Here is a 13770-nt window from a genome sequence, read left to right on the forward strand (position 1 = left end):
AAATTTCAATTGGGACACTAAATATTACAACCTGTTTGGGAGTGATTTTTTGTTCCAAAAAATTGATTTTTTGATCGTCATTTTATTATTTCAATCGTCATATTTGACTTTTTCTTTCACAGATGGACCTCAATTTTCTCCAAACGATCAAAAAGTCAATTCTCAAAATTACGCCCAAAAAACAAGCTCTTAATCCTCTTTAATTGCAATATTGCAGGAGCCCTACAAAGGAAGGCAAATGTCATTCTACCGTAATTTACACTGCATTCCATTTTTTCTCTCCATTTCATTTGGCTTTGCGCTGATGGAAACCGATACCAGTACTGCTTCTGCAACTGAAAACCATACTCATAACCATCATCATATACACCCGCCTCAACCCCATGGGCACCATGACATTCTCCCTTCCTCCTCCGTTCTTATTATAGTCATTCCGATCATTATTATGTTCTTACTTCTCGCAATTCTGTTGATAATTGTAATGCTCCGACGCCTGCAATCTGCGAAATGCAATCGCAACCCAAAAAGTAGTAAAGGTGTAATCAACAACAGCAATTGCATGTTTATTGATCATAGCACCATAAACATCAATTCCAGTCCAGGTAATTAATTTCTACCTCCAGTTGTAATTCCAACTTCTTTTGCAGTTTTACTTCAATTTGTTTTATACTGCGAATCAGCGGAAGCGAAGAGCGGCGGGTGTCTGTACGGAACCAGTTCGTGTCGAGCGCAGCAACCTCGACTGAGAAATGCTCAAGTATTTACATTCAAGGAGCTGGAAATGGCTACGGATAAATTTAGTAAAGAAAATTTGATAGGGAACGGAGCATATGGAGTAGTTTACAGAGGGATCCTCAGTGATGGGACTGTGGCAGCGATTAAGATGCTGCACCGCGAAGGCAGGCAAGGAGAACGTGCTTTTCGGTTAGAGGTTCGGTTACTTCAATTATTACCCTTCTTTTCATTTTATTATCGTGTCTCAAAAATTAAAGGGGTGTTTGACGAAATTTCTAATAAAAGTTTAACATATTTGGGCAAAAGTTGAAGTTAATAAAAATTGTGAATATCGTGAAATGTATGATCAAGATTAATCATTGATTTTGACTTCAAATTTTTAACTTTTTAAGCATCCCAAATAAATACGCTACATAGTTAACTGATACGTTGTTTATTTGATTTAGTGACTAAATGGAGTAATAGATAAAACAAAAAAAAAAAAAAGATTGTTTCTTGCTTTTCATTTTCCCTTTAACCGGTGGGGTTTGAATTGAATTTTCGAGTAATTTCATTCCACATAAATTTTTGATTTTTTTTCTTTTGGGGTTAAAATGCTGTTTGTCAGTGAAATTTCACAACGATCACTAAGCCCCACAGATGGAGGCGAACGGATTGCTTTAACCTTATCTATTTTTTACTGCAACAGGTAGATTTACTGAGCCGCTTGCACTGTCCATACATAGCGCAACTTCTAGGCTACTGTGCAGATCAAAACCACAGACTACTTGTTTTTGAATACATGCCAAATGGTTCTCTTCAAAAGCATCTCCAACCGGGCAAGAATAAATCCAAAACAAGGCCATTGAATTGGGGGATTCGATTGAGAATTGCCCTGGATTGCGGCAGGGCCCTAGAATACTTGCATGAACACACGATACCGTCTGTCATTCACCGCAACTTTAAATGCAGTAGTATCCTGTTGGATCAAAATTTCAGGGCCAAATTGTCTGGTTTTGGGTTGGCTAAAATAGGCTCAGACAAGGTCAATGGCCTAATCTCAACACGCGTTCTAGGGACCACGGGATATTTGGCCCCCGAGTGAGTGCTCTATATCCTCATCCTTCTTGTATCTATCTTTGTTTGTTAATGGTCTTCTTCATTGCCATGCTCATTGAATGTGCAACTTTCTCGCTATCATGCACCTTGGCAGGCTAAAGTCCCCATCTGTCATGCTATCACTTTCAAGTTTAGATCTGCTATCCATTTATGCCGTCCACCCGATTACAAATTGATATATCATGAAAAATTAAGAGTGATGTTAAGGTTGGAGAATTAAAATTGATGACAATTTTAATTTTTTGTGATGCGGCAATTTGCAATTGAGTAGACAACAAATTGAATAGCAAAAATGGACTCCAAATCACAACTCATCACTTTCTAGCTAAAGTGAAACACTCATTCTTGAAAATTAACTTTCACTTGTGGTCCTCTCACTGACAGTCATCCAAATCATAGCATTGTCTCGTTTTGATAACCGAACTTTTTTTTGTTACAGAATAGTGACTGAAATTTTATTTTTGTTTATCTTCGCATTATGTCTACCTCCATTCGGCTAGTACAAAATATATAGTGGCATAAAAAATTCATTAGTACAGGATTTTTATCGTCCAGCTGAGCAAAAATACGTCTGTCTGTTCGAAATTCACTGTCTAAGAAACCAAAAAATTTAAAAGGTAAAAATGGGTTTCAGTTCTACCCATTTAGACCATAAAAATACTGCACTGAATGGATTTTTAACCTGATTTTCTGACCATCTAAACAAACTGGTGCCAAGAGTTTTTATATTATCTGACCATTTCCAATACAATTTTTGACATGCAATTTTGGGTCCTCTCAACTGCACATCTCTAGACTTTATAGGCCAAATTGGAGCTAATGGAATGTCCCTCCAAATTGCATAGCTGCAAAAGCCTGTTGGCCTTGGAGAATACTGTTTAACTACTAACATCTTGATCCAAATCCAGGTATGCTTCGACTGGCAAGCTTACCACAAAATCAGACGTATACAGTTACGGTGTGATTCTTTTAGAGCTCTTAACAGGCCGTGTGCCTATTGATGCCAATCGGCCTCCTGGAGAACACGTCCTAGTCTCTTGGGTCGGTACAAGAATCATTTACACCTTTACAAGTTTCCAAGTTTCCAAGAAGCTTATACTTCGATGTTGATTCCTAATCTGCTCACTTCATACCGCTAACATGCTATTTCTATTCTTATTCTCCAAATTAAACTGCATCGTGCAATTATTCTCAGGCTCTTCCACGTTTAACAAACAGAGATAAAGTAGAGGAAATGGTGGATCCAGCTCTACAAGGCCAATATTCGAACAAGGATCTGATTCAAGTAAGATTTATATTTGACCGGAATCCCCCTTGCCGAACATGTCAATGAAGTTTTGATAAAAAAATTTCCCCTCGTTTTCTTGTTTCAACAGGTGGCTGCTATTGCAGCTATGTGTGTACAAACTGAAGCTGATTATCGACCTCTAATGACAGATGTCGTCCAGTCCTTGATCCCACTAGTAAAAAATCTCTCTTCAGCACGTTCCTCCTCCAATTCACTCCGATATAATTAAACAGTAAGTCCAAGGTCTTAAACGGAGTCCGATTCTACTTTCCTAGATAGTGCAGTGTGTGTCCTGTACGTTATTTACTGTGTGCATTACTTGTCTGCAAAAATTCACCGTTTATAAGACATCAAAAACATTCGGATTTATTTTATAGATTAGAAACTAGAAACTAGAAAGGATAAGCAGCGTTTGAAGGCGGGAAGATACTCAAATAAATCTGAAACGTTTTCATTTTGTACTGTAGAAACAAAGAAATCTTACTATGATGAGTGAGTAAACATAATTGACTTATTTGCCGTGGACTCGCATTATTGTAGTAGACAGTGTTCAGTTATCTCTCGAGCTTACCATAAGATTGGAGAAACGGGGAATTTTCTTGAACTGAACCGACATGTTACAGATGGACAAATATGAAAAAGTAGACAAATCTATTTTAAAATTTTAAACAAGGAAAAAAGGGACAGTTTAGGAAAAACAATAATTTTCATCAAGTGGAAGTATACAACACCAAAGTCAACCTCTTCTGGTCAACGGAAAAATCCCCAACTGTGGTCCCAAATCCTAGTCATTCCCAAATCCCATACCATACCGGTTATTGTCTAAACCGGAGTCCGGTTTGAGATATCTGACAGTGATGCTCTCTCGACCTTTGAGGCAGACCCTTCTGTTTTAGTCCGATTAAATGGAGCCCGGTTCAGCACCTTCTTCCTAGCTTCTTCCGGCAATCTCAAAGTGAAACGGTCAATGTTGTTCGATAGTTGAGCCTTCGAATGTCCAGGGGAATGCGACTTGAACTTACCAAGACCTAACATAGCAGGCTTTAGTATAGACGAGGAACAAGGGGGGGCGGTTCGGATATTCAAAACTCGAGGTGTCTTCCGGTTGAGGTTGACTTTGAGTGCAGTCGGCTAATTGGGTAATAAATGCATCATTTCTCGAAGGGCTGGTGCTTTCCACATTAGTCATATCCAGCACATGGCCGGCTTGTTCAACCAAATTAGCTCTGCAAACCGGACAGGTAACATGAGAGTCGAGCCATGCGCCGATGCATTCAAGGTGGAAGACATGATTACATTTGGGTATTAAACGCAAGGTCTGTTCATCTTCAAACTCATTCGAACCCACAGCACACTCCAAGGATTCCTCACCGATATCGTGATCTTACACTTCAGAATACGAGAAAGTCGGGAAAGTTTCCATGACCAAAGGGTCGAGCCCAACTACAGTGGCAGCACTGTGGGAGGGCATGGACCGATTGTAGCAGCATCAGAGACTAAACCAGTGAAGAAGAGTGCTCCTATGGTGACGACTATTATAATGGCCATGGACAGGCTGAACCTTGTACACGGGTACTCAAAATTGATGATTCCTCCAACCATTGCGATTTCTGAATACAGTTTGAGTAAGAGGAGAACGAAAAACAATCTCATATTATGAAAATGATCTCCTAATCACCGATAATATGGTACATTATTTAATTGATAAATTACCACAAAACGTCCTCATCTTTTAATGTGACTATGTAAAATGTTAATATCTTTTACTTTTTGGCATTTTCACCAATTTTTGACATAAAATGACAAACATACTCTCATATTTAAATAAAACAACAAAAAAAAGTTTGAAAAAACAAATTGCAATCTGACTCCTAAATTTTTCAAAAACTTACAAATAACCCCACGAAAAATAGCTTCACCTTCATGGAGCTGTTGGCCTCCATCTCACCAACCACCACCCAATCGTCGCCTAAAACACCGAAGCTCACATTACAAACAGCTGTCATCAACCCCCAAACAGGCAAACACTTTCCTATAAGCAAATTGAACAAACAACATTTATATGGCTAAAATCAATAAAAAAAACACAGCTTATCGTGCTTGCGACACGTTGTCTTTTTCCGTCAATTTCTGCACCGGCAATGGTTCCCGCCGTCGTGAACCATCCATTCCCGTTTCGTTACATCACACCGCATATGCTACTTCAATGGACTTCCATCAATTTCATTCTAATATGCCCCATAATTTCTAACCACTTATTGCCCGATAAAAATTTGAAAGAAGTTGCTGTAGATTTGATTTTGTGCATCTGTTAATGTTTTAAGACCATGAAGAGGCGCTTTGATGAGTATAGTCGATTGGTGTGTTAGGAATGACATGGATCTTGTCGAAACAGGCTGTGCTGTCAATATTTGCATTCGCGAGTTGGATATTTTGGCTTGCAATTTCAACCAAATCTGTTGGTATGATGGTTGGATGTTGGGTGGTATGTGCAGAGAGAAGTGAAGGCTTTTCGATGGTATGGAAGTTCGACGGTTTGGGTGGTGGTTGACCAAAATTTTTTAGTTTCTAAGGTGGCGACCCCAATTTGGTGGTGGAGGAGGCGAAGGGAAGGACATGAAAAGAAGAGGAGAAATTTTTTTCGTTATTTTTAATATTTTAATAATTTATTTCAACTTAGTTGCACTTTTTAAAAAGTTTAGGAGTAAAATTACAATTTCTTCTTCACTTCTTTTTTTTTTTTTAATTTAAATAGAATGGTATATTAATCATTTCACATTAAAAATTGGTGAAAATTACATTTTCCACAATGAAATGTGAAAATAGGGGTGAAAATGTCAAAAAATGAAAGGTAAATACATTTTTGCTAAGTAACACTGAAAGGTAGGGACGTTTTGTGCTAATTATTCATTTTGTAATTCCGACTTTTTGCTTGATTTATAATTTGGAACAAACGACTTTCATCTGGCTACTGTAGAAGAGGAAAATACCATGCTTCACCCATTGCATGACTTCAAAGTAGAAAGAAGCAAAAAGAGATGTCCATTTTCAGTTTCACCAATATACTACTTGAGGAAGCAATGGAAGTGAATTGATATGAATGTTGGATATTTGTAGAACCTCTTCTTCTCAGCTTTATTAAAGGTATAATAAAGATGGAACGAAGATGAACAGAAAAAGTTTCCAGATGCTACTTAGCGGTGACATGACAATTGACAGAGTAAATTCAAATCCATTCAATCTTGGTATACAAGACAAAACCAAGAACGAGACTTTTAACTAGTTTTATTTTATACTAATTAAGCACCAAATTAATACACCCAGAAAGGGCTGCAGAAAGTGCAAGAATTGGTATTATTATTCATTCATCAATGATCAGTGAAGGCATTAATGCATATGGGAGATCAGAGAAACAATCTTTGTTCATATAAAACTTCTTGGCATCACTATGTGGGATGGGCGAGGGTAATCAAATACTAATCAAAGCTATACTAATTTAAGCAGTTAACTGAAGCTGTGATGATTTTCATCCAAGATAATAAAAACATTTTTCCTGGTGATTATGAGATTTGAGAGCCAGCCCCAAGAAAACATGTCCCAGATTGAACCCATCATTGTGTCTTGTCACTCCCCGTTCCTCACAAATAAATCTGCAATAGGTAATCCGTGTCCTAATGACACAATTTTCATCAAAAACATTCTTCAGTCCCAGCATCAGTAAGATTTCGACTTTGGGCATTTCCTTGGACTTAATTAACCTGTATAAGATTCTTCTGGGTCATTTTCAATTTCACTTTCAGAATCTGTGAACTGTTGCTCATCAGAAGCAACTCTCATTTCTTGATGAACCAATTCAGCAAGGTCATGCCTGTTGGCGATTTTATATGCATCTATCAGTGCCTGGTACAACGATTCATTAGGTTCAATTGCTCCATATTTTAATTGGCTAGAGATCCTCTTCACGCCTTCAACCATGCCAGCTTTTCCATAACAACCAACAAGATAAATGAAGGTAACGATATCAGGTTCTAGTCCCGCATCTTGCATTCGCATAAACATGTTCAATGCCTCGTCAGTTTTCCCCAAAGCCCCATATGCATGTATTGCAGCATTATAAGCAAATGAATCAAAATCCAAATCTGTGTTCTCAAAGATATCACAAGATTCTAACGCATATGTATGTAAACCCACTACAGAAAAAACAGAGGTTATCACAGCTTGCCTGGCATAAGGTCTTCCTTCTTGGTAAGATGACTCAAGCTGCTTTACTGCTTCGGCTGGGGCACCTCCTTTCTTTAATATGGTAAATAGTATTTTGAATGTCCCCCCGTCGGGCAAAAGCTTCCGATTCACTACCATTTCATGCAGCAACTCACCACACTCGACTAGTTGCCCATTTGTAGCATAGCATGCCATCACTTTATTAAATGTTACGCAGTCCCTAACTAAATGTGACTGTTTCATCTCCTCTGCAACTTCAATAGCTTCATCAAGCATACCCATGTTTTTATATACATACATCATGGTTGCAAATGTAACTCCATCTGCCCAATTTTTCTCTTTCAAATGATCATATATCATTTTTGCTTCAGACACCATTCCCAACTCTGCATATAGACTGAGCATGCTGTTCGATGCCACAATATCAGGACCCCCATTCAACTTCTTTATCTTCTCGTACAATTGTTTTGCTCCTTCCACAGACCCAATTTTACCATAAGCCTTGATCATAGAAGTTAAAACAACTTGGTTTACTGATATCCCAGACTCTTCCATCACATGGAAGTAGTGAATAGCTTCTTCAAATTTTCCAGCTTCTGCAAAGCCGTCAATTAACGACCCATAAACAACTTCGTTTGGTTTTACATCTGCTTGTAACATTTCTTGGAACACGTCGACCGCATCAGAAAGCCTTTCCATGTGAACATACCGAGCAATAACAGCAGAGAAAGATGAACATGAAGGTTTAAATCCTGCTTTTTGCATTTCAACAAAGAGGTCTCTTGCTTTGTCCACTAAATCACCTCCAGCAAACATTTGGATGAGAGAATTGTATGTGCACTCATCTGGCCATGTCCCATGTGTTCTCATGCCCTTGAAGAGTAAGAAAGCTTTGTCATAGAGCTTTGCCTTACCATAAGCTTTGATCATGACATTATACTCCAAGACTTCCCATTTCTGTCCATAAACACCTCTCTTGGAGTAGAACACAGCCTCTGCTTCAGCCCAAAGTCCTTTCTCTGCATATACATCTATTATAGCAGCATACGTCCGCGATGACAGCCAACCATTTGCTTGACATTTCTCAAATAGGAAATTAGCTCGCCCAGACAATCCTTCTTTGACATACATTTTAATAAGTACAGGAAGTGAATTTTGATCAATTAGCATTTCCAAGTTCTCCATTTCTTCAATCACAGCTTCCACCTCCGGAACCATATTTCTTTCGCACAATATCTGGAGAACAGCCCTATGGGTCACCTCATCAGGAAAAAGACCCACCTCCCTAATCTTCCTATAGCACAGAAGAACTGCATCTATGTTCCCCACATCAGCATAGAGGGTTAGAAAAATGTTGAAAGTCTTTGTATCAGGAGAAATTCCCCTTTCCTCCATTTTGTTGAGCAATTCTTCAGCCTCGGACAAGTAACCATGAGTACCACAGATGAAGATCATGGTATTGAAAGTAAATGTATCCGGCATCACCCCAGACTTTAACATATCCTCAAAGACATCTGAAGCATCCTTCAAACGACCTGCCTTTCCATACAAATCAATCAACGTATTATACGTAGCAGTTAGTCTTGGTTTTTTGACAGATTTTTCCACATCTGATGTACCACCCAGTGTAGAAAAATTGTTCCTCCCACCCGTTCTAAAAAGCTCAGTCAACAAAAACTGCTTCAAACTAATAGTATTAGAATCGCCTGGGATATCCAAATCAAGATCACCCAATTCAACCATACCGTTGCACCAATCCTTATAAAACCTATCTGCCCTATTGTATTCCCCTGCATCCTTCAACACCCTAACGACTGTATTCATTGTGACCTCATCCGGAAAAATACCCCTCAACTTCATATGCTTAATCCACAAAAGTGACTCCTTCACCAGCCCCGCTTTCCCATACACATCAACGAGCATCCCATAAGTGTTATTTGTGGGCACGACTCCATTTTTTGCCATTTCAATCCAGCGAAGCCTCAATTCATCCCATTTCTGAGCCCTACCTAGGGCTCGAAGCACAACATTATAGTGTATCACATTTGGAACATATTCTTTCTGTGATTTGAACCACTCAAAAATCCTCAAAACCTTCTCCCAACTTTTTTGTTCTTTGAGAATTACAGTCTGCTCTTTGGGAGTCAGTTTACCATAATATAAATCCAATGTCTTTTCGATATCATTTTCAGAAGCTAAAGACCGTAAAATCGAAGGCAGAATTCCCCCATATTTCTTTTTTTTACCATCTATTGAAGTCTTTTTGGGTAAAGTCAGATTACTGGAAAAACTATGAAGCTTACTTGTACTATGAATTTGTTTTTGGGCTTGTGGAGTTTCCACAATTTTGTTCAAAATATTGTCAGCAACTAAACGCGCAGAGCGTAAAAAGCAGTGTCTTTTCGAATAGGAGTTGCGAGTGTGTGAGCTAAACCCTAGAAAAATCCTAGAACTCGAAGAAGAGATAAGTATATCGAGCTTACATGGTGAAGAACAACTCAGCAGGTTTTCATGGCTTCCAAGTTTTAGGTCACTGCAAGTAGAAGCGTATGCGTGCAGCGTCATCATCTAATTTTCTTCTGCGTAACGAAGAACCCAGAAAAACCATATATTTTGATGCTTGTTTAGGAGAAATTACAGGATCAGTCCTCATCCTTTAGCTATTGTAATAACTCGATTCTCAACTTTAAATCTAAACTTTTAAAATCCTGGACATTTCAATTTTTCTTTTTGCAGAATTAGTCTCATAAGATTTCAAATCTAGATATCCTATACTTAAGTATTATCATTTAATTTCTCTTAAAATAAGAAATACAGACTGGTGATTAGATTTTTCTTTAACATAATAAACATTAATGACTTTCATTTATGAAAAGAATTTATTAAAAAAATTTATACATAAAAAATATAAGATACTTATATTTAAATGTGTAAATACTAAGTATGCCTTACCACAAATAGTCGTCTCAAATTATCTTAATTCATCATTCAAGAGGAATAACATGAAATGAGTTAATGTCAAATAAAAAATCCTCATGTACGTGATGCTAGTTTATGATATACATTTATTTACACAAGCTTCCTTATCAAAATGTGTATCCCTATTTCGTTTATTGCCTCTTTGAAAACACTCGACTTCATGGATTGAATTTTTCAAAGTCAATTGTATATTTTCCCTTTCTAATTTTCAAGGGATTTTTCCTCTTCTGAGCTTTTTGTATTTTGTAATCCTATTTTTTGGTATATCGAAGAAGGAGAGAGCTTTCTTTCTTTCTTTCTTTTTTTCTTTCTTTTTTATCAATATTTTTTTCCAGAAGTCACCTTTTCAGTTTGTGCAATGGCTATTAATATAAGTTTGATATGTATTCCCTTAATTCTTATACATTTTATTACATGTTTAGCTCCCTTAATAGGTAACATAGATTTTGTTGACAACCGAACTCTGATCTATGTTAAAGTAGTTCGCTAACCCCACCTCAGGCAAATGGGAGTTCGGTTCCTACTCCCAGGTAGTACTGGACAAAACTCCCGAACCGAACCTGAACCGAACAGAACCGAACCCGACGGTTCTTCTAAAGTTAAATACCCGAACGGGTATTTGAATCAAGAACCGACGGGTATAGTTCGGTTCTCGGTTCTAGGCCAAGACCCGAAAAATCGAATAAGAACCAAATCTTCGTAATTTTTTTAATTAATTTATTTTAAATAAGTAAAATTATTTTATTTTTTCTAAATAAATTTGTTAACTAGTTAATTTAGTTTAAACCACAAAATATGATTTTCCTATTTCTAATATTCAGTTCAAAATTGACTTAATCAAATTGACCTCAATTTTATCTAAATCTGTTATTCTACTGTAGTATCGTTTCTACAAGAGAAAATCGAATTAAAGCTCCACAACATCTCTTTAATTATTTTGAGATCGCTATCTTTTTCTTTCTGTGATTTTAATAATCAAATTTATGAAGAATTTAGCAAAGAGAGACGTGAAACACATAAGATTGAACTACGTTATTTTGTAAGAGCTAATATTAAATATATCATTAATTAAATTAACGTAATTTTGTATATTTTAAAAATTTTAATTATAATACGAAACCGAATGGAACCGAACCCGAACGGTTCCGTAATTAAATTTGGACCCGACGGTTCCACTTACTAAATACCCGAAAATTTCGGGTCGGTTTGGTTCTTGTTATAACCAAACCGAACCGGACCATGTCCAACCCTACTCCCAGGTTGGACAATCCCGCCGTTATCTCAGAAAAATATCATAATTACCCCATGTTACATCACCCTATCAATCAAATACGCTTGCCGCAGGTGATATCATTGCCGTCCGAAACTACCAATCCTAAGTCCTAATCCTTAAGCCCCTTGCAGGTCATCATTACCAGGGGAAAATATTGATACATGGCCACCGACCTCGTCGACCAATCACAGGAGAATTCGGCGACCCGAGTTCTGAGTACGGTACTGTTGCTGATTTGACTGATTTGATGTGATTTCAGCTGAAATTATGTATAAATAGTTGAATAGGACTCTTGTAAAGGGCAAGTGAATCCATATAACAATTCATGGCACAATTACACTTTCTAAACATATTTTGTGGTATTTTTCAACAATAAATCGCCATTTTTCTTAAAGTTGGCTTAAGATTAGCCTCGTTAATTTTGACGTCAACAGTTTGGCGCTAGAAGGAGGAACCTAATTGTGAAAAATAGTCTCATTCTCTCCACAAAATTCGAGAGCCATGAGTCATAGCTCAAGTTCCAGAAATCCATCTCACACCCACTCTCATGAAACGAATACACCACCAAGTTCTCCACGACGGCAAGACCCTCAAATGACCGCCATGAAGAAAGCCCTAGAAAAATTGACAAACACAGTGGGACGATTGGAAAGGAATCAAGCCCACTCATCCCCACCAGATACCGAGGTGGAATCCCCTGTAAGGACAAAGGCAAGGCGTCCCCCGTACCCCCACCAGGAGGACTCTCCACTTTCCAAGAAGAGAATCCTCAAGAAGTCGAACTGACGAGGTTAGAAGTAAGGAACCCGGGGTGAGGAGGACTGCAAGTGTGTTCGACAGATTGGAGACCCAGCACTCGCTGACTCCTACACAAGGACAAACCGACCTGAAACGTCATTTGGAACAAACAGAACCCGAACTAAGCGCGCTTAAAAAATGCATCGCCGACATGGAGGCTAAAACAAAGGTGGCATTGAAGATTGCCAAACCAAACGACATTCCCTCTTCACTGAGGATGTCCTTATGAAACCATTACCTGAAAATTTGAAAATTCCCCAGATGGCTGCATACGAAGGGGATGGTGATCCCCTCAGCCACCTTGACAAATACACCTCGTGGATGGAACAACAGGGGTAAGCAATGCAATCATGTACCGGGCATTTCCCCTGACTCTGGGAGACAAAGCTCAGAGATGGTTTAGGAGACTGCATGAGAGGTCGGTAAAGAATTGGAATGATCTGGCCACAACATTCTTGGCCTAGTTCATGGGCTCCAAGGCCATAACCACGCCCAAAGAACGACTAGTGAATCCCTCAAAAGTTATCTGAGTAGGTTCAACAAGCAATCCATGGAAGTGGAAAAAAATATGATGATGCGGTACTCATGGCCGGATTAGCAGGACTAAGACCCAGAACGAGATTCTGGTGGTCAGTACACAAGGACGGTCCAAGGACTTATCACGAGTTCCTAAACCGAGATGAGAAATACATAAGTGTTGAAGAAGCTACCTCTAACAAAGAAGAAGCCAGATGCGAAACCGACCTCAGCAATATGGTAAAGGAGAAAAAATCAAGTCGTCGTCCCCAACCCGAAAGAAAGAAGGACAGGAGAGAAAGAGAACATCCTAGGGCTCAGCCATACAAATTTCGGGAGTACCACCCACTCAAAGCCTCCTTGGAAGAGGTATTCATGCAAGCCAATGCAAAAGAGGCATTTCGCAGACCTATGATCCTAAAGGACGGACTGGCAGGACAACATCAGGGACGATACTGCCGATATCACAGGATGGTGGGCCATGACACTGATAACTGTCGAGACTTAAAAGAAGAAGTTGAGTCCTTAATTCGAAGAGGTCGATTACAGGAGTTTATTGCCAAGCTAAAAGAAGCAGATCGACCTACGACGCAACAGTCACTGTTGCAGTGGCTTTTCACACGAGCTCAGCAAGCAATCCCTAACCATAATCCACCCCCACATGCCGAAATCAAAATGATGGTGGGAGAAAATCAATATATTGAGGGATCCAGAAGGGCGAGACGAAGACAAGCCCGAAGTGCAAGAACCATGCCGAACTACTGGAATCAAACCCCTCAGATCGGTATAGACCCTGAATGGTTCTGGTTCACGGAAGAAGATTCTGAATTCAAGACCAGAGTGACGTCCTAGTGGTTACAAT

At 38.7% G+C, this 13770-nt stretch overlaps 2 protein-coding genes across 2 annotated transcripts; one reads left to right on the top strand and one right to left on the bottom strand.

The window, feature by feature from the left end:
* Positions 1-233: 233 nt before the first annotated feature.
* LOC111389525 (probable serine/threonine-protein kinase PBL7) lies at positions 234-3635 on the top strand. Its single transcript, XM_023014459.1, has 6 exons — positions 234-602; positions 681-931; positions 1424-1815; positions 2742-2874; positions 3029-3118; positions 3210-3635. Exons 1-6 carry the CDS (start codon positions 239-241, stop codon positions 3348-3350), a joined length of 1371 nt encoding a protein of 456 aa, XP_022870227.1. The 5' UTR covers positions 234-238; the 3' UTR covers positions 3351-3635.
* Positions 3636-6461: 2826 nt separating this feature from the next.
* On the bottom strand, positions 6462-9942 carry LOC111389528 (pentatricopeptide repeat-containing protein At1g73710). Its single transcript, XM_023014461.1, has one exon. It carries the CDS (start codon positions 9908-9910, stop codon positions 6875-6877), a length of 3036 nt encoding a protein of 1011 aa, XP_022870229.1. The 5' UTR covers positions 9911-9942; the 3' UTR covers positions 6462-6874.
* Between the last annotated feature and the right edge of the window lie 3828 nt (positions 9943-13770).

Source organism: Olea europaea, chromosome 3 (genome assembly GCF_002742605.1).
Source record: "Olea europaea var. sylvestris chromosome 3, O_europaea_v1, whole genome shotgun sequence".
NCBI lineage: Eukaryota > Viridiplantae > Streptophyta > Magnoliopsida > Lamiales > Oleaceae > Olea > Olea europaea.

What these genes read in the sequence shown, in the direction of transcription:
- LOC111389528 (XM_023014461.1), bottom strand. Translation starts at nt 9,910, where the DNA reads ATGATGACGCTGCACGCATACGCTTCTACTTGCAGTGACCTAAAACTT.
- LOC111389525 (XM_023014459.1), top strand. Translation starts at nt 239, where the DNA reads ATGTCATTCTACCGTAATTTACACTGCATTCCATTTTTTCTCTCCATT. An exon ending in ACGGGATATTTGGCCCCCGA is followed by an intron (nt 1,816 to 2,741) that starts GTGAGTGCTCTA and finishes ATCCAAATCCAG; the next exon opens with GTATGCTTCGACTGGCAAGC. An exon ending in AACACGTCCTAGTCTCTTGG is followed by an intron (nt 2,875 to 3,028) that starts GTCGGTACAAGA and finishes AATTATTCTCAG; the next exon opens with GCTCTTCCACGTTTAACAAA.